Source organism: Microchirus variegatus (assembly GCF_963457635.1).
Source record: "Microchirus variegatus genome assembly, chromosome: 17".
Lineage (NCBI taxonomy): Eukaryota > Metazoa > Chordata > Actinopteri > Pleuronectiformes > Soleidae > Microchirus > Microchirus variegatus.
The window spans coordinates 13,275,125-13,296,786 of NC_139818.1; the positions used below are offsets into that span (position 1 = coordinate 13,275,125).

Here is a 21,662-nt window from a genome sequence, read left to right on the forward strand (position 1 = left end):
CAGTTCAGCAGGATGCTAGCTTTGGATGCTTTAATTGGCAAATGAAAGAATGTTTCCTCAAATAATTTCAGTGGCAGCGGTTCTTATTATTAACAGTCAAATCTTAAATGTTGTCTGCATGCTGATCTTTTATTTATCTCTCTCTGCTCCTGGCTTCTCTTATTTCACATTATCATGCACATGTTACACACAAACCACCCCCTGCACTCAACAAACAAACACAAACGACACACTAGTTTGCTGGAGCACTGCAGGAAGCACAAGTACTTGGCGAAGACCGGCGAGAACTTTGTCACGCTCGTGGTTCGTCTGCTGGAGAGGCTGCTGGACTACAGGACCATCATGCATGATGAGAACAAGGAGAACCGCATGAGCTGCACCGTCAACGTGCTCGTAAGATGGCTGTTTTACATTTCTGAATACTCACTTGCTCTAACGGAACATCAGAGACGTTGTATATAGGTACATATTGTCAGTAAAGTAAACACCGTGTTGTACGACAATAGCAGCCATCACCTTGCATTAAGATGTAATCGCAGAGCAGTTCACCTGAGACACCTCACCTCTGTCAAGTGACATTTCATCAGGGAGCAGCAAAATGTCACTTTGGTTTCACGTGACTTGTGGCTACTGACCTGCGACCTACATTCAACATTTATCTCAGTCATGTCCTTTCAGAGCGGTGATATGTATAAAATATTGATTTTCATTTTTGGCTAAGAGAACAATGTGGACACCGTCCACTCCGACTCTAACATCAGCCCTCTTCTTTTTCTGAAGTAAATACTTTCCATTAGATTGTACTTCCAGTTTTATTCGCCCTTGGTTTAGAGATTGAATTGGTCACTCAGCCAGTAGAAAATTGTTCTCTTGAACATATTTAAACATAATCTACAGTATAGCTCTTTCTAGAATTGTATAAACATGATTCACTGAACACGTTTTAATGCATTGTCTTTCCTTCCTGTAGAACTTTTACAAGGAGATCGATAGAGAAGAAATGTACATCAGGTAAGACCTAATGAGGAATGTCTTGGACAGTCCAGAGTAAAATATAAAATTGTGTTGAAATAATTCCCATTCCCAGATTCTTTCCTGTCACAGTTTTTTGTTTCCATCTGTCTGCCAAAAGTTATTTGTAGTAAAAAAAAAAAAGAGGTTGTCAAGACGCATTAGTCTGGGGGAGTTAACGTTCTGTCGGTTGTGAGAGGTCTTCCCAGACATTACCCATAAATCATTACTCTTTCCTGCCCAGGTACCTGTACAAGCTCTGCGACCTCCACAAAGAGTGCGACAACTACACTGAGGCCGCCTACACTCTGCTGCTACACGCCAAACTGCTGAAGGTACACAAATTATACACACTAGCAACAAATCAATGTGCGATGACTTTCACCAACATACTTCACACAGCACAGTGGGTGTGTGGAACCTGCACTCACTCGAGCTGTAAATAGGCAGATGTTATTGAACATCAGGCATTAAACTGTGTTTTTGTTCAAATGTGAATGTGTACGGGACTAAGAAATATGGGCCAGGATCCCTTCACTGTCCAGAGCCCAGATTTGCTGAGAAACATCTTTTTACCTTGAGTCATTGGTGCAAGTCATTATTAGTATCTGATCCTTCCTAAAAAAATTGCTAAGACTTGTAGCTGTAGGTACCTGAGGTGCTGCACGATAAAGGTGTACTTTTACTGTCCTCTGTCAACTGGAAATGACAAATCGTCTACTTTGAATCCCATGGTTTAAGGCTTATGTGGTTTAAAAATGGACAAGCTTCAACCACCCTCTTGGAGCACTGATATTTGAAATTATATGATAAATATTTATAAGCTGCTGTGAATTATTTCTTTTAAAATTACACCTTGATAATGTAGACCTGCTCTCAGCCCAAAAAGTTTTTGTTTCCAGCCAAAAATATTGCTCACCCCCCGCACACAAAGAAACCTGCAGTGTCTGTTCCCAGTTGGGGTTTAGTATAGCCTGATTTTGGAGTTGTTCTTCTCTGCCTTTTATCTAACATGGTTGCACCCAGTGTCTTGTCTGTATTTGCATAAATAGCTGCCTTTGTACAGGTCCCGAAAGGGGAGAGCAGATCGACTGAATCACATTTGCCATGCTGAGCAGCGTTTGCAGGATTTGTTTTGTTATTATTTCCATTCTGCTCATCTCCATGAAAGCGTCCCTGATCATAGCATATACCTGTAGTGATGGACTCAATTGCACTATATGGCGGAAATTTATCTTGTTGTTAGAATATCAATGAGTTATATATTCCATATAAGCTGTTTTAGGTAATCTCTGAAGTCCACACATAGCTGCATGTAAATAAGAGTGATGTATACATTAATACTATTTCCACCACCATTCACAGAGTAAAATGGGCTCCCTGTAATAATAATTAGGTTTCCAGGAGAGTACCTGAAGAAGATAAATCAAATCTGATGAGTTTACATCACTTCGAGTGTTGTCAGAGATGTATCAGCACTTAAATTTTGTCGATGCAGGGTCACTGGCCGTCCATGAATAAACAGAGATCCCTTTACCTTTCAACTGCTGCAGTCCAGCTGTAAAAGAATCAATAGCTTGATCCAGAGCCTCCCAGTGTCCCTCTTCAAGCCACAGTAACAATGTGCATAGCAATTACTTTTCTTTCTTTTCTTTTTTTTAACCCATCTCCAGTGCATGAATATGCAAATGTCTCAGCGTTGCTATTCAAATGTGGCAAAACTTTGCCAGATTTCCTCAGAAACGCTTCAGGTTACTCACACACTGCAGAATCCTAATTGAAGCCGTCTGGTAATTATAGATCAGTCATGGCAGGACACATAGGATTATACTTGACATAATAGGCTAATGAGATTGATTTCAGAAGCCTCCTTTTTTATCCATGCTGTGGAAAGAAAAGTTATGATGGTGTGAACGGGAAGCACTAAGCATTCTTGTTGTGCGAATTGTCCTCGTGTGCCACTGTTTATGAGTCATTAGATTGACTTGCCATGGGCTAGCACACCTGAGCACTGTTTTGGGTTGTGGGGAATTGTGTGGTAAATACAATAACAGTCACAGAAAGTATTAGTCACAGATAGTAAAGAACTGCATTGACACTCTCTCTGAACCATTCAATATGTATTGACGCCTGCTTCATTGCCCAGGTCTTAAGTTTCAATCTTGGCCTGCCAGAGAGCAGGGCAGCTGTAAAAAGGAATACACATCAGTCTCATCCATTTGCATTGGCTATAAGTCAGCGATTGATTTCTTGTCACTTGTACCACATTTTGCTCTGTACTGTATTGCGCTGTGTTGTGACCCCGCTCCTAACTTGTCGCCTGCAGTGGTCAGACGAGGCATGTGCAGCCCACCTGACCCAGAGAGATGGCTACCATGCCAGCACGCAATGTCAGCTCAAGGATCAGCTCTACCAACAGATTATCAATTACTTTGATAAGGGCAAGGTGAGAGAACACGAACACGCACACTGTGTATGAATGGTTATAATTATGATGAATCCTATTATTTTCTCTTACTTTTCATGAGTGCTGAACAGTTAATCAATTTCAAATTGAAAAGTTTGCAATCTGAAACAATGCAGTTAGAAAATTGTGACAAACAATTCATATTATTAAGTTGTCATTCTTGCATTTTTGTATACCAGTTTATATTTTGATGGTATCCCATGTGGTAAGTAATATAGTAAATATTGAACTGAAGATTGTTTTCAATATTATCCAGTATCACAAATTAATTTGCAATCTATGTTACAAACAACAACACATAATTACTCTTACCACTTAAAGGTGCCATATGTAAGAATGTGGCCATAAACGGTTACTACATTCAAATTCAAATTCTTTTAGGTTTCGTTTTCTGACGTAACTGGCAACCCGTGATTGCTCAGCAGCTGAGACTCTACTGACTGCAATGATTGGTAGACGGCGATAGGTGGCGCCACATGCCAAAACATGATTTCAAAACATAAACATGATTTGCAGTCTACAATATATTTTTTTATGCAAATATTTTGGCTGTACTGTTGTTGTTGGTGAGTTCAGTATGTTATATGAATATTATTCCTGAGTCTCTGTGACATATTAGGAGGATTTTATTGCTAGTTGCTTTAGATTTATTACATAATGAAATTTTAACTGACATTTGTGTACCATTTCTGTGATGTGGTGTGAGGAGCAGGTCAGGTAATATTGCCTCAGACTTGTTTGTTGTGTTGTTCTTCCGTTCCTCTTCATGTTTTATTCCAGGGGAGAATAAAGAAATAAAAATAAAATTATGTAAGCACAGCTTGGAATGGGTCTGCAGAACTGCAGCCAGAGCTTCTCAGAGATGGTGTTCCAAGGCTTTGCATGTGTCATCAGTGTTGTGGTGCAGCCACCACACTTGGTTCTCGAGCCAACTGTCACCCAGCACGATGTGGCAATAGGGACAACAAACTGAAAGAGTCCTGAAGAAACTCACACACACGCATACACACACATGTGCACACAACACTCCAGAGATGGTGGCATGAACCAAGGACAGTTTTTAAGAGTGTCATCCAGAAAACAGTCCCAGATGGTGGTGTTGCCATCGCACTCACTGATGGCAGCCTGATCCGAGTATCAGTCTGGATTTGATCCAGTCTGACCCAGATCGGTTCAGTTCAGTCTAATCTGCCAGGAAGCCACTCAGAAGCCTCTCAACATGTTTGACTGGCTCCCATCTATCTGTGACACCACTCCACTGCACTGGATGAGTCTCAAACTGAAATGAATCACTGTAATAAACTAAATTCTCTTGAGAGGATGGCAACTGAGTTTTAATTCATGTTTATTTATTTCCAAAAGAGTAATGTTGATAGTAATTGCATGGTAGATAATTTGTTATATCCAGCTGACAGAAAAGAAATGCTTTATTTTATTTTCTCTTCACAATTGATTCATTTACTACCTGTCTCTATTTATGCGTCCAATAGATGTGGGAGGAAGCAATCATTTTGGGAAAGGAACTGGCTGAACAGTATGAGAATGAAATGTTTGACTTTGAACAGCTCAGTGCATCCTTGGTAAGTCATTTCTTTCAACTGCTGCTTCTACCGGTATGTTCGAGACAGAGTCAAATGAATAATTCCAATATATGAAGACAAATAACATGTTTTAATGTTTATTTATGTATTTGTTTGCTTCATTTAGATTCAAATCCTTTATTCATATAGCTCTGAAAGGTGGCAACTTTGATGATGTAATATACTTTCTGAATCAATCAAATATTAATATGAAAAGAAGTGACAGGTTTGTTGGTTATTATTGTGTCCCTCAACAGAGAAAGCAGGCCCAGTTCTATGAGAACATAGTAAAGGTCCAAAGGCCCAAACCCGACTACTTTGCTGTGGGCTATTACGGCATGGGGTTCCCCTCCTTCCTACGAGTGAGTACACACATCAACGTGCATCTCCCATAACTCTCAGCACCCCACACATGGCTGAAAGCACAGCGTGGGTGATCCACAGGTCAAAACAGATAATTTTTTAATACCACTGATTCAGTCCACATGCCTTTTGCACGACTACTTCCCATTACTTAAAATGTCCCTATCCCTAGCCTCTCCCTCTGTTGTTCATGGTCTAACTCTCCCAGCTCCTTTAGCTTTCCTCCTTAATTTGCACCTCATATCTGTCTGTATTTAGCTAATGCTTCAATTAAGTCACTCTGTCTGCAGATCAGTTGGTTTATTCTAAAATCTCCTCCCAAAAGCTGCCATTCTGACTGACAACAAAAACCAAGCTGGTCTCATATGCTGATCACACTAGAAAATCTTCTCTTATTCCATCCCTGAAAGTTTGTCCATGCTGTGAGCATGGTGTGTAACACGCGGTGAGAAGGAATGTGAAAGAAAGTTACATGGTCACACTGTAAATTGCTTTTTTGTGGCTGCCAAATTCTTTTGTAATCCTAAAACATCCAGGATTAAGGTTGCTTACTTTGTCTGAGCTTTCCTCCAAATGTTCTTGCCACAGTACATTGGAGGTCATGATTTCTAAATTTACTTTCAAGAGTCAAATATTACAAAGAAGAGTAATTATGAATAAAAAATATTATTATTATGTCACATGAAGCAGATAATGTCTACCGATTATATTTTTGCAGTTCTAATTTGCGACTGTTGGATGGACAAATAGACAAGCTATTCAACAAAAGAAATGAAACATGTTAAAGGTGTCATATCTCTGGATTGTGTCTTAAAAGAGGATGTCTAGAAACTACACATTAATGTTCCGGCAACTATCAGATATTAAGTTTTCAAGACAGGAGCCTGGTCTTGTTTGTCTCAAATAGCTGCCCATATGCATGTCCATGATGGTTTTTAAGTGCCAACACTTAATTAAAATCACTATAAGGAACAATATAAATATGATAGATACGAATGAACATGATTGCTAATCCATCCTTTCATCCATCTATCCATTGTCTACCAACTTATCCTTTCACAAGTGGGTCACGGCTCACTGGAGCCACCAAGGCAACCAAGGCACCAGTCATGATTATTAATCCCCATTCAAGTATACTTCACCTGAAAACCTGAATTGATCTGTATTCCCCTTTTCAATGTGTGGCTGGAATTGTGCCAATCTTATCACATCTTATCACAAATTGAGTACCGTTTGAATTCTCCACATTGGCCTCTCTCTGTGTCTGAGCCTCCACTTTGCTTTGAGAGTGCTGGCGAAGACACGTAGAGAAGGCCCTTGTCTTTGTTGATCTAGAGAGGACTTCTAATCGTGTGTCGAGAGGAATTATGGAATTGTATGAGGAAGTTTGGAGTGGCAAAGAAGTATGTGAGGGGAGTGAAGGTCATGTATGAGAGGTGGAGTGACGGATGGAGTCAATGTAGGCATAGCAATACATCAGGGATCAGCTTTTAGCCCCTTCTTGTTTGCATTTGTGATGGACAGGTTGACAGATGTGGTCAGGCAGGAGACTATGTGCACTATGTTGTTTGCAGATGATATTGTAATCTGTAGTGAGAGTAAGGGACAGGTGGAAAAGGGCATGGCGAGGTGGAGGTATGCACTGGAAAGAAGAGGAATGAAGTTTAGTGGGAGTAAGACAGAATACTTGTGTGAATGACAGTGAGTCTAGTGGTAATTTTTGTTGGGAGTGACCAGGATGGACAGGATTAGAAAGTAGCAAATTTAAATCAAATGAATTGCAGTTGGGGGCTCAGTGAAGCGGAATTGGAGTTGGTTCGGTTCCACTGCCGAGTACCGGGTTGGAAATGTTGTGGCTGGATGTAGGATGATGGAAATAATCAATCCACATCGTTGCCCCAGTGGTGAATCGACCAAACACCGGCTCTGGAAATGGTAGTAGCGGTGGCGAACCAGATACGAGGCAGGTGAATGCGTTTGCGCGTTTGTCATAAGACAAAATTGCCTGCTAGAGTCGATCGAAACAGAACTCAGAAGTTACATATATATATATATATATATACTTGGTGATATATCGTTGTCCTTCCTTGTGCAGTGCATAATCCACATGCCAGGGCAATTATAAATATTTTAATTAATTATAAGGTGCTCTAAAGTAAACAGTCCCTGTCAGTTTCACTTGACAGGTCCCCTCCATGTCAGGTCCAGGTCTTAAAAGGCTCGAGTCCAGTATCCACGCTCCAATTCCTATTTTATACACATTACACATCAGATTTCAGTTTGTGTTTGCTTCTTGATAAAAGATGGTTTATTTACTTCAAGTATATTCCCTGTTAATAGCTGTTTTATGCCATGTCTGAGTGACATGCTGCCAAATGTGCTGTATTCCTGTCTCAGGAATCAAGCAGTTGTCATCACTCAGTTTTAACACAAAATAAGATAACAGCACAGTTTCATGAATGGTGTTCCTCTGGTTATATATTTTCAGTCCATTTTGAGGAAACTGTGCAATTTCACAAGGGTGTTTTGTTACCTTCCAATCTCCATGTGCTCCTACTAACCGTTACACATCATTTACAGACGTGAGCTGAACAGGCCCATCCTGACTATTTAAACATCGATAGACAACAGCTTTTAGTTATTTTTTTCCTCATGTTTTATTCTCAGCAGGGCCTTGCATGAAATTACCTGTGCTCGTGTTCAGTATGCAAGGTTGCCTTTGCCAATATGAATCTGCATTTCATTTACTCCTTTATCGTTTTTTAAATCATGCCTCTTCGTCTGCTTACAGTAGATATGAATGAGTGTACAAGCTGGCATCTACTGCAGCTCAGTTTTCCCCCCCTTGTTTTTTCCATCCACATTTATAATCTTCTTAAGTGTTGTTGAACGTGAAAAGCAAAGGGGATATAAAATGAGTCAGTTCTCTTTCATCATGTCTCTTGTGTTCCCTGTTACAAGGGCTCTTTGTACGCCCTGTTGATATATTTCATAATTATTGGAAGTGCTTGTATATGAGTATATGAGTTATTCATTAAGATAAATATAGTGTCGAGGGTATTTGCTCCAAGAACAAATGCTTTTGTATTGCAATACTGCACTATCGTTGGGGAAAAAGTCAGTTATGTAAGAAATCAATTTGTCTGATAAAGCTATTTAGTGTTCACTCCCGCATTTAAAAATCGATTTGATGCAAAAAGGTTATCATTTTTGCTGCTTTTGATTTACTGGTTGTTAATAGCGATAGACACCTTATCTGTAGTCTCAAATAATACCATGTAAATATGTGTATAAACCACCCAGTGTTTTTTTTTCTTGTCTGACTTTTAACATTGATTAGACGGGCACAGAAAATATAACTATAACATATATATATTAAAGATATTGTTCAAGAAATTCTCTGTATTTCAAAGACAGATTTCGTATTACATCAGTTGGCTTACTTTACCTTCTCTCCCTTATCCTTCCCATCTTTCCCCAAACTTTGCTTAATCGCTGTGTTGGGTTTCCTGTGAGCACCCAGCTTAAAGAGCAGCTGTGTGGTGTGTGTGTGTGTGTGTTGGTTTGAAATATGTATCTAAACGCACCATATTTGAAGACACTTGGATATGAGCTGTTGTGTTCTATCATCGAAAATGTTCCTCAGACAGACCCTTGAGCACACTCGGAGAAACAGAGGTTCTCTCTGCTCATACATTTTTAGGGCCACTCTTGTGTACTCTTCTCATCTAATTTATTTTTGTTTTAGCATAAAACAAGGTGAGCCTTTGTTTCCAGGCTTTTGTCAGTTTGATGTTACCTGATTCAGCAGTAGATTGAAGAAAGTATCCGTATGTATTACCAGGCTTCTTACTGTGATGGTTTACTTGATATTCTACAGTTGTTTACCCCGTGCACTGCGTTACCCATAATCCTGCCATCATGCAGTGCAAAGAGCTGAAGTCGCCGGCAATATTTAACTTGATGACATTGCAGCTTTATGTACTTTATCTATGTTTTTGTCTTTCATGTTCTTAAATTGGCTTTTTACCCACCCGTTGAGAAAGAAATTACCATTTTAGCATGAATTGACATCCCTATTACCATTTTTTTTTATCCCCACAACCATCTACTTCAGGTCTAAGGCTTATGAAAATGAGAATCCTGACGATTGAATGAGATACATGACCAGAATGCTTAGCAACACCATCGTGTGAATCTGTTGTCTAGAAGACAACAGTATCTATTGATGTGCTTTCCTTGATCACAGTTGTATGATTTTGAAAAATAAATTAAAGGCAAATCTAACAGTTGTTCACGAGCTGAAATCTGTGGCAGTGAATTGTCTGAAGTTGAAAGGGATGGCTCTGGAAATCGTTGTATTTTAGTCAACTGTTCAATCTGTCAAAGCAGATTTAAAATATGTCCCCAGGCATTATTTCATGGCTGCAATTCCCGAAATTAATTGGGGAATTGACATGTGTGCTGTGCACAAAGGACATCACTTTTGATGATTTATTGTGTAGTGATGATCTATGAAAGGAAAAGAGGAAATTTTGGGGAAAAACTGCTATGCTATTCTCCAGAGAGAAGAACCCAGCTTTCAAGCGGTGTAATGTCCCTGTTAAGCTAATGAATGAAGCTAGTTATTTATAGTAAGGCTTCTATCAAGTTGTCTAGATAAGAAGATCCTCGGCTCCAGTGATCTTACCACACTGAGTTTAAACTGGCAGCATGTCTGATCCATTGTAGTTGACTACCATTAGCAGTCATTGGTAGCAACCACTAGTAAAAGAGTGTTGGTCGCTATTCACAGTGCACTGAAGCAGAAACTCTCCCAAAGCAAGTCCTCTCTGATTAACCGCTGAATCTGTGCCAAAAACTGTCCATCGAGCTCATTTGTATGGATTTACTGTGGAGATTATGATAATGTGTTTTAACCCAGCCACAGCCCAATTAGTCCCTTCTTCTACTATCTCTGATTGACTTTCAACTACTGGATCTAATGTTCCTGTGAAATGGGCTATGAAATGACAGTGTTCGCTGTCAATACTGCCAGTGTACCTTGTGTCCGTGTAATTTGTGCTAATTTGCACAAAGCTTGCATGATTGTGTGCGTGCCTTTATGTACAGAGATCTAAGTTTTCACTGTTTTTCTTGATTGTCCTCCAGAACAAAATGTTCATCTACCGCGGGAAGGAGTATGAACGCAGAGAGGATTTTGAAGCACGTCTCCTCACACAGCTCCCCAACGCAGAGAAGATGAAGACGACCACACCACCCAGCGAGGACACCAAGAGTTCTTCTGGACAGTGTATCCTCTGCACTAATCATTTGTTTTTACTGTATTTCATTTAAATTAATTTGTTTGGGCTTCTTAACGCTTAATTCTGATGCTGCCGTTCCACAGCAGGAACAGAAACGTGTTGATACTACACATGGTAATGATTGGAGGAAATTATAGAGCTAAGACACAGCCGTCTTATGGGTTATTTCATCTTATTTGTAATATATATATTTCTCCAATAATTGCCATCAAATCATTGCTTAGAAAATAATGGATTTTATACAAAATTGCATTATTGTGTATTAGTGGATCTCAGGAAATTGCTTTAGAGAATTATAGGAAAATGGTTTACAATTTTATTTCACTGAACATTAACAATTCCATTGACTTATAATCAGCTTTAGGACCTGAGTTGAATTCACTTCAGTTTCATTTATATCCTTGATGTTTCTGTTTAAGACATCCAGTGTTTCACAGTGAAACCCATCCTGGACCTGCCTGCCAAGTTCCAAAACAAGCCTGTCTCTGAACAAATAGTGAGGTAAGCAGGATATCCCCTCCATGCACATTTGTTTCTTTAGAATTACAGTGCATGATATCTCAAAAGTCGCACAGCACGCATTTCAATCCAGCCGAGTCCAATTTACTTTCTCCAGTCACTCAAAAACTATTAAGATGACATGAAGAAGTGCACACTGATTTTTTTTTTTTTGCAGTATGGTGTGCTGAGCACTGCTGAGGTGGAGGCAATTAAACCTTGATATAAATATGTGTCTGTGCAGAACAAACAGCGTTTGACCTTTTGCCGTTCTTGCGGTCATTAACTTGCAACAGCCATCTGCTATCAGTCACTGTGCCAAGTACAACATTGTTTCTCTGACATCATTAATACCGTTGTGTCATGCATCAGGTCCACAGCAAACACTCGGTCCCATACAATCCTTATTTGCCCAATCTGCACGCCAGCCATGCTCCGCATCACTCAGCTGTGCAAATTCACTCTGAAGCGCCATCCAGCGCATCACTGGACATAATTAAAAGAAGACATTTACTTGGAAAATCCTTTTGGCAAATATACCTGGGCACTGATCTTATCGCAGGCCTGCAGCATCAGTCACATTCCCCCACAATGATCCCTTCGCCACTCTGTTGTTTGCTAAGTGTTTCTGACTGGAATATACAACTGTTAATATCCTACATCAGATAACCGTGTTCAGAGAGTCCGTGAAGATTGTTCCACATCACCTGTCTGGTGGTGTGTCTTATTCTGCCAACTCTGTTTCTTTCTCCAGCTTTCAGTGTTTTTCTTGGGTGTCTTTTTCTCTTTGTCCCCGTCTTTCTGCATATTCTCATTTATTCTTTCCTTTATTGCAAAAGATCAACAGTGCATAGCAATTAGACTGAGCTGTTTGAGCCAAAGGTCACAACAGCAAGCAGAGCACGTCCCCTCCTCTGACCTTGCTCTGTCCAGACCATCATCTCTGGCTTGCCAGCTAATGACATGTAAAAGGTCCAAGTGGTGTAGTGCAGATGATTTAATGCTGCTTTGTTAATCTGTTTATTAGAACAGAAGCTCAGTCCTTTTTAAAAAAAAAAAGTTAAATTAATGCCACACTTTTCAGCTAATATGGAAATGGGCCTCATCATGTTCATTAAATGGTGAGTGCCGTTTGTGACCTCTCACAGTAGGGAATAGCTAATGGTCACTATTGCCCTGTCAGAGCTGATATTAACATCCGTCCTCAGTGATCTGATCACACGAGGACAGCATGAAATAGGACTGTTCACACCTGATATCTCCTGTGAAACATGAGATCAGATCTAGCACACACACTGATGTCAATGTGTTTGTCTGTCTGTGAGAGTCGGAGGGGAAAACCGAGTCATTCAAAGCGCTACTTTTAACAGGCAATGTGATTCTAATCATTACAAAAAGAAACCGGTTTTTCATCAGTGTATATATTGTGACAGTGGTTACAAATAAATCGACATATGAGCTTTGAGAAGTGCCAAAAAATTTTGTCAAACAGCAATGTGAAATAAGTATTTGTTATTGCAAGATGAATTTAAAATAAATGCAGTAATTGCGGAGCAATACTTTTGGGAAAGTGCATGCTCAGGAATAAACAGGTGGAGAGATTAAATATGCACAGATCTGGATTCTTGAGCTTTAGCTGAGAAGATGGGAGTAAATCCTCCACACATAATTCCATAAACACTGGGCCCAGTATTAGAGAAGCATTTTTTGGCATTGCTGATGCTGAAACTGGGTTCACACTGAAATATTTCCCTCTTTTCTGTGCGTTTGCCATGACATTCTAATCACCCCACATCAATGTACATTATTTCCTGATTGTTTATAGGCAGCTATGGACGTTCCAGTCCAATCCAGTGTATTTATAAAGCACATTTAAAAAACCTTAAACTAACCTTACCTGAGGCTTACAAAGTGCTGCACTCCACGAGTTAACTGTGAATAATTCAGGGAGACTGTCGGACATACATGCAGATTTCATGTTCAATTCAGAACTAAACTTGGAACTGTCTGCATGTGATTGGATCTCTCAGGATAGAGACAATATTACCAGGTCTCATGTCCTCCTTCACAACACCACAGACAGAGGTCCATAATATTTATCAAAAACCTTTTTAAACTGTGTTAACTAGGCGTTCAGTCATCGATCCAATGCAATGTAGAGCTCAACCCTGTGGGGCATATAACCATTAGCGTTAATGGAGGTACTTTTTTAAACTTGGGATGAGCTCAATGTCATTTATTTCATCAATCGGATCATCTAAACAGTTGTTTTTAAGAGAGACGTATGTAAAATATGCAAAATACTGACAACCTTAACATCATCATCGTCTGAATGAAAAAAAATAGTAAAAAGTAGCTTCACCCAGGTGTAAATATCCCAGGTTTACTGGCTATTTTCAGTGTTAAAGAAGCGTAATGTTGTAAGTGAGGAAGACTTATTTATGTAGAATGTCACTAAAGCCTTTTGTGGTGTTCTGATGTTGTTGCGGCACATCTGCGCACACCACTATTATGTAAAAGGACAGTGGCTTTGGAACTGCACAGAGTCATGTCATATTTTATTCATAGTTGTTTGACATGACAGTCAAACCATGCTCTTTGAACCATTATGGTATGGTTTTAGGAAATGCTAATCCAATATGCTCTATGAGCATAATAGAGTTGTACTGTTCTCCCTAAGTGTGAGTGTAGGTTTCCAGGAAAAAGAGATATGCTAAGAGAGATAGGGGGGAAAAAAGGCATTTATGTCTATTTGCAGGACCATGTGTAAGCCCCAGAAAGCTGCTCCTATAGCCACTTTGTAAAACCATCATTTACCTTGTGTTAAAAAGTCTATTAACCTTTTCTAATTTTTTATAAGCTCACCCCTGCAAATCTTGTGTCTCTGTCACATACGCTGCAGTACCTCCATATGTCTGACATGTCAAATTAACATCAGGGGTCCTCTGCGATGCGTGCGTCCCCAAAAGAATTTCTTTTCTATGTTGATGAGGTCATGTCTTAGGCATCTCGTCCAAACTAGTATGCTAAATACCACAGTTCCTGGCAGAGGTAGCCAGCAGTGGGGCCTGTCCTGTGTTTGACCCGAAGCAAAGCAATCAACCTTTGAATCAAGCTGTAGATTGCCCATAACAGTTTTAATTTACTCAGGTGCTGATTTTCTCCCTCCACAGCTTCTACACAGTAAATGAAGTCCATAAATTCCAGTATTCCCGGCCAGTGAGAAAGGGAGAGAAGGACCCCGACAATGAGTTTGCGGTAATTGCTGTGACTTTTTTGTTGTTGTTGTTGTTGCCATGACTTGACTAAACAATTTAATTGAAATGGTTTATTCTTTTTTGTGAAAAATAATAATATTGAGTTTATTAACATGAAGGTTGATATTGAAATTCTAGTAAAAAAAAACAAAAAACACTAAGGTGTATGTGTGTAAACACTTAATTTTCAGGGCTCAACCACTGCTTTCTGAGTAATTGGTATCAGGCCGCACATAGCCTTTTTTTCCCTGAAATGAAGTTTTGGTCTGTTACTCTCACACACACACAAGGTACATTTTAATATCGGCAGAATAGTGATCAAATTATCATCTTTGAGGCTGAGATGCAGCAAACAACATGAAAGGGGTTCATTTTTTCATTTGGATCTCTTTTGACCAGGTTTCAGAGTGTTCTCTCTCTCTCAATATTTGCTCCTCCTGTCTTGCAATTTATTTTGGAATGTCACTGGATTATTGTTTGAGGTTTTATACACCGCAGTTGTTTGTTACAGAGTAAACCAGCAGCGTAGCAGTAGCAGAATTCTCTTTTCATTTCTTATCAGGGTTTGTTTTCCCTTTTTGTTTTTTAAGATCTAAAATAAATAATGTGGCTGACATCCTTCTGCCTTGTGTAACTGTTGATTTTGGATTATTAGTACATCTAATAAATTACTTTTTATCCACACTTAAGATCTATGTCGCAAATTACAGGGAAGAGAAATTAGACAAATTCTCACGTTCCTCTCTATGTTTAGTATCACTTGAGCAGAGCAGGATGTATTTTACTCATCTCAGACTAACTCTAACTGTAATGTCTGTCACACTGATAGGAATCCCAGTCATGGCAGACAATTGATTGGTATCTATTGCTCATAAACCTGTCAACAGACATAATTTGTAAGTTAAAAAATAGTTTTGAATTGTTCATTTTGAGATATGTAATGATTTGAGCTTTTATTTTGGTCGTCGATGAGCAGACCTTGTCTGCACAGACAGACAAGTTAGGTAGTAGACGCCTCTGTCCCCCCAGCTGACCTTCACTGGGCTCCCTCTGGAAGTTTTTCAGTTCTCTTTACCAGACTTGAATTTTTATTTATTCGTCATTTTTGTCTGCAGAACATGTGGATCGAGAGGACCACGTACTCTACGGCGTACAAACTCCCCGGCATCCTGCGCTGGTTTGAAGTCAAGTCAGTCTCCATGGTACGTACAGGAGGAAGAAGGGTCTGTGTGCCAGACGGACCTCCTAATCCGATTAGGATCTACAGCCAATCAATATGATTTGTCCACTTAAGCAGTATAGACGTGCTGCTCCCAGGAGTAACAACAGGACACATTCTCGCTCATTGATCACCAAACTCTTAGTATAGCTTGTGTCCACAGAAAATGGCTTCGCAAATACGAGTGAAACTACCGTTCAGAAGAGAGAGAATAGAATTATCTTTATTACCTCATTGAAAATCTGTTGATTAGAGAATTGTGGTCTTTCTTTTAGTGTTTACTGTAGCACATCTTAGTTGAGAGCTTCTGATTAATGACGATACAAGCCCGTGTCCCCATTTTGGGCTAAGATCAGTCACGGAAATGAATGCAGTAACACAATTCCCCATGGACTCAAGAGATTGGAGCCATTCGCAATAATTTATCATGCAGCATGAAGACAATTAGAAGTAAGGGACTGGCTGCATTTGAAGAAAAATGGCAAAAAGACATTTTGAAACCGAAATGAAGAATATATATTTAAATCAAGCATTTGGGCTGTCACAGTATCACTTAGACCTTTGCTTTATTAGTTTGTCCCAATACAAATTCACTACTTAGCATAATTATCCTTGGTAGGTATTCTGTAATCAATTACTCGTTCTTCCCAGAGGTTATCTTAAGCCAGGGTGGTTTACGACTCCACGTTCACAGCTTTCACATATCATCACATGACACCCACATAAACAGGGGCAGCTTGGGTATTGAGCTCAGCACAATGGGCTTCCTCACCGCTACATCCACAATCACTTCACCACAAGCACTTGGTCGCCCCCTCCTTGTTTACTCCTGCGAGTAGAACCCTTCAGTCTCATTGGAACATGCTGTCAGGAGCAGCTTGCCCTTCAGACGAGCCCCAGAGAGAGGCCGACTCCCTGAGGTCAGACTCTCTATTTAAAGCTTAATGACTGGGCTGAGATTCACCAAGTTAAGCCTTCGATCTGACAATGCTTTTTATCAAGCTGGCCTCAGACATACCGGCACAGATTGGAGGTTTGTCTCCTTGGCACAACATCTCATTTTTGGGGGGCTGGAGTTTAAATCTGACATTTATTCAGCAGCCCACTTATGTTCTCTCTAAATTCTTAGTAGCAGGATGCAAGGAGGTAATTTCGATTCCTTCAGGTAATGAAATTGGTGTCGAGTTGGACTGAAGTGTAATTCATGACAGTTTTTTTTATTTATCTTCCCTCAGAATTGCCAATCATATTTTGTCTACCTGGGAATTGAAATTCCCCACACCAATGCACTATCCATCTTCATTTGACAGCTGCGGGTTTATGTATGGGTGTAGTGAAAAAAAATGATTCATTACCTCTCTATCCTCCGTGATTTATGTGTTTAGTTAAAGGTTCCAAAGCCCATCTTCCAATAACCTGCTCCTAGTTTGTGGAGATAAAATGCTTTATTCTTAGGATTACAGAGACAGTAGTGATGAATGTATATACAATACTAAAAGAGCTAAGTGCTGAAAACATTTGGTGACAGCTTTGCTTACTCTGCTGCACAGGAGGAGATCAGTCCACTGGAAAATGCCATAGAAACGATGCAGTTGACCAATGAGAAGATCAGCAGCATGGTGCAGCGGCATCTCTCTGACCCCAACCTTCCCATCAACCCCCTCTCCATGCTGCTGAATGGAATTGTGGATCCAGCTGTTATGGGTGGTTTTACCAACTATGAGAAGGTATTGATCATGAGAAAACTGTCACTTGTCTCTTACTTGACGTTTGTTAGATGAACATTTTCATGATCCTCTGATTCTTACAATGAAAACATGAGAATTGTTTGCTCTATTAGTTTCCATTAAAGGTCCAGTGTGTAAGATTTAGATGAAATTGGGATATAAAATCATAACACAGATGTTTTTTGACTGTACAATCACGTGTATGTATAATTTGTTGTTTCCATTACCACAGTATGATCCATTTATATTTACATCAGGAGAGGGTCTTTTCTACACAGGTCACTGAGTTGGACCGCCATGTTTTTAATGGACACCTTTTGAGATTTAAAGGTCCCATATTATGCAAAATCAACTTTTTAATCGTTTTAATAATAATAAATTAAAATAATAATTAATCACTTAATACTTGGGACTCTGGAGGCCCTACTATTGTGAAAAAAGTGTTAAAAGAGATGACTCACTGATGTTGTGGTCCTCCTCAGTATAAGTACAGGAGATGAAACACGGGTTGTTGACTTCTGCGCTCATTGGGACGTCACAATGCGCTAAATTCCTGGAATTGTTGTCTTACGGAGCTCTGATTTGTCCGTAAAACACGCGAGAGTGCTGGCGAGGGCAACAGCATCCAAAAACCGGAAGTCCGCAAAAAGTTCTATTCTTGGCTCCACAGTGCAGCACAGAGTCCTACACAAACTTCTAGCCTCAGAGGATTTATCTGTCCAGAGGATACATGTTATATATGACGGCAATATATAAGGCTACCATAGATTCTCCTACATGTTTGGAAGGGAAGGTACAATTTGTGAAGAGATTTTGTAAAATATTACACTCTGCAACTTTCATTTTTTGCTCTAGTAGTTTGAGCATGAAAGTTAACTCGACCTTGGGAATAGTATTTGTGGTTGAGAGCGTTTGGAAAAGCTCGTAAATACCTCAATTTAAGTTTTTAGTTTGTTTTTTGGGTCAAACTAATAAGGTAATTATACACCTCAACAGTTTAATTGGTGCTAATTCACACGGACAACATTGTTCCTGGGCTATGATGCATATAATAAATGTATTAAATCCCTTTGAGGTTTTTTTTAATGGCAGACATAGTAAATCTGAACAGATATTGATTGAAAATGAAATCGTACGGTTTTGTGACGACTTGCAATGGTAGGGTGGTAATTCTAGTTGATCGTATTTCTAATTCTTCTCACCAGAAGCACAATCTATTCACTGAAACACAAAAGCTTTTCATGGAGCAAAAAGTTTGAAGTAAAAAATGTTATCTTTTGTTTGATGAGAAAAAGAAGAATAGTGCCATATGGTTTTCCAGCATAAGTCACCACCTGGAATCCAATTCATATTGGTCTTGTTGAGACTGTGCCGTATACGTCAGGGAGTGAAATGTGAATTGTTTGCCCTTGGGTCACTTCATCATTTCAGTGAAACAGTGCAGTGGGTGGCGGAGAGGCAGATGTCTTGACAAACTATTTCTCATCTTACGAATCCCAAACAGTTTCACATCATTCTTTTTGTGTCTCCCCCCCCTGCATTTCCTCTTGCTTCAATTCATGCGTCTCTTCTCCTTATTCCCCAGGCCTTCTTCAATGACAAGTACATGCAGGAACACCAGGAGGATGTTGAGAAGATGGAAAAACTGAAAGATCTTATTGCCTGGCAGGTGAGAGATCCGAATGGTCAGATTTGGTCACCTGCAGTGTCGAGTGTTCAAGTAAAACTAGCTCTTCACTCGTTGTCTGTGATGAATTTCATCATATTCTCTGGTCTTTTCTTTGCCATTGCACATGTGAAATATTTTCATTCAGTCATAACACTGAGCATGAATTAGATGGGTTGGGGGAAGCATGAGAGGTATGGAGATGTGAATTAATTTCATGCCACTTGGCCTTTCATCATAATTGAGCTTTCGTAATTTGTGTAAATTTGCTTTGGGTTATTCCTCTCAGTGTGCCAGGTGATTAAAATGTATTGACCTTATACGCATAAATGATTAAAATTAAGAAGTTCACTAATTGAATCAACACAAGATATTTAGGAGCCACGAACCACCTTGCGGCTCTGTATATACCAGGCAGTGTGATTTAGCATTAGGAAGTCCTTAATGCACTGTAGATATACCAGAGACTAAAAATGCTGTAGGATAGTTATTTGTGAAATGTTGCCGCTGCCATTTCTGCAAAATCACCCTGAAAAGGTTACAGCTGAAAATGTAATATCATATGAGGAACGTAAGAGTGTACGGGCAAGAGTGCTCAGTGACATAAAATGAAGTGAGCGAGTGTGCTGAAGCACACATTCTGAAGTTTGTGGCGATGCTTTGTGGAGAGAGATCAGCACTGTTAGTGTTTGTGGGCTTTGCAACCATTACTGAGCCTGAGAGAAGTGCGAACACAGCACACAAAGTGTGCACACACACACATCTCAACATGTGCTGTTTAACAACTTACTTTGAAACTCAGCAGATCTGAAGTTCATTGGGAGCTGTTCCTTGATTCATAAACTACAAAAAGACAGAGAAACACCTTCAGTCTTTGGGATTGTGTTGATTTCTTTCTTTCTTGCTTAATTGCATAATTTGAAAGTGTCACTCTATGGCAAATTTTGCTGATAACAACTAAAGGGCTGGTTCACCCATTTTTCCACTTGGTCAAGTGAAGAATGAAATTAAGATCCTTGTGATGCTGCTGTGTTTGTGTATTTCACATTCTCTTACAGTGATAGAATATTGTTTATTTTCTCATTGAAGATCCTTCTTCTGCTCAGAACAATTGTTATAATTTAACTATATAAACTCAGTGAAGAGCAGCGTATGGCTTTTTTTTTTTTTTTTGAAGTAAGTGACTAATAGTCAATTTTATTTTATGACTTCCTCTGTTGTTTTGAGAATGAGACATGAGTCACAGAGTGGCCGTTTGATAATCACATGACACATTTATCTCTGAAAATGAGTAAAAAAAATTTGGTGAAGTATTTTTATAAGTGTTACTCTTGAGCTGACAGTTTGAATCACTGACTATAATAGTGCAAGGATAGCGGTTCAGATGCAGAGTGGGAATGAAAGAGCCCCCATTCTCCGTATTACAAGGCATTGACCCATCTAAGCTATTATTGTAAGGTAAAAAAAAATGCATTGTGATGTTTTGGAAGTCATTGTTTTTGTCTTGTGGCTCACCTTGAAGTTTAGCAGATATACAAGTTTTTTTCTGTCTGCTTCCTACTGCTACTTGCCAGGAGGTTAATTGAATTTGCAACAGTGGGTTCTTTCTTTGTTGCTCAAAAATAGGGGGGATGTTTGTGTTCCATAACTCTGGTGAAACTCAAGTCTGAAAAGTTTGTGAAACGTTTTCTCCTTTTTAAGACACAGTGATTTGTGACAGAAGTATGTCTCGGTGCTTGAAGCGCCAGAGTCATCTGGTTTTTATGATTACTGTCATAAAATAACCCCTTTTCCTATTAGTCGATCCTTCAAGATTATCTTTGTGTCAATGTTGCAAAATGTAGGCACAACCTGACTGGAGGAGTTGACAAAGCAGGTGAAGATACCCTAAAAATAAATGTGTCAGTACTTCATCACTGTGGGGGAGAAGCGAATCTCATAAATACATTATATCTGACACAGTTGGAGTATATATTCTATCAGTTATTTTTATATTCAACTTGAAGCAAAAGCACTGAATAACAATGACAATGTAAAACAGACTTTTTTTTTTTTGAATATTTGTTTTGATTTAGACGTCATTTTCTAGAGGAAAACAGTGCTAAAAATCACACTGCAGTGTTGAAATGCTCATCCACCCACAACCTCCAGTGCTAATTAGCAACAGCTCTGTTACACACACCAGTCGTACCAGTATGAGGATAATAACTTTGTCCCGGCAGCTGTGTCAAATTAAAAAAATGTCCCTCACATAAGTCTTTGAAATTGTGGCAGTATGTCTCTTTCATAGCCACTGGAGTGGTTCGGTGTGATCATCGCATCATCATCACAGAGCAACATCATGAATAAGGCAGAGATGTGTTTACAGCGCCCACAGCAGCAAACGTACACGCAGCAACATTTGAAACGAGATGAGTAAAGCGGGGTTGCTGATTTGAAACGCCGTCAGTTGTCTCCCTGCCAGAGCCAGTGTGCTCGCTTATCACCCGTCTTGAATTTGTCTAAATGAGACAAACGAGGATGAGACTGCTCCAAATTAAACGAGGAGGAATGAGCGAGAGCGCGCGC

The 21,662-nt window shown here is 39.6% G+C and overlaps 1 protein-coding gene across 1 annotated transcript in view; it reads left to right on the forward strand.

Moving 5' to 3' along the window:
• The window catches only part of dock1 (dedicator of cytokinesis 1), a 176,055-nt gene that overhangs the window by 141,614 nt on the left and 12,779 nt on the right, over positions 1–21,662 (forward strand). The window contains exons 35-46 of the mRNA XM_083904018.1: positions 237–393; positions 971–1,011; positions 1,256–1,346; positions 3,338–3,457; positions 4,969–5,058; positions 5,316–5,420; positions 10,573–10,714; positions 11,147–11,228; positions 14,399–14,483; positions 15,598–15,684; positions 17,252–17,428; positions 19,014–19,097. Coding sequence (XP_083760144.1) covers positions 237–393; positions 971–1,011; positions 1,256–1,346; positions 3,338–3,457; positions 4,969–5,058; positions 5,316–5,420; positions 10,573–10,714; positions 11,147–11,228; positions 14,399–14,483; positions 15,598–15,684; positions 17,252–17,428; positions 19,014–19,097 — 1,261 coding nt within the window. The remainder of the gene's footprint in view (positions 1–236; positions 394–970; positions 1,012–1,255; positions 1,347–3,337; positions 3,458–4,968; positions 5,059–5,315; positions 5,421–10,572; positions 10,715–11,146; positions 11,229–14,398; positions 14,484–15,597; positions 15,685–17,251; positions 17,429–19,013; positions 19,098–21,662) is intronic.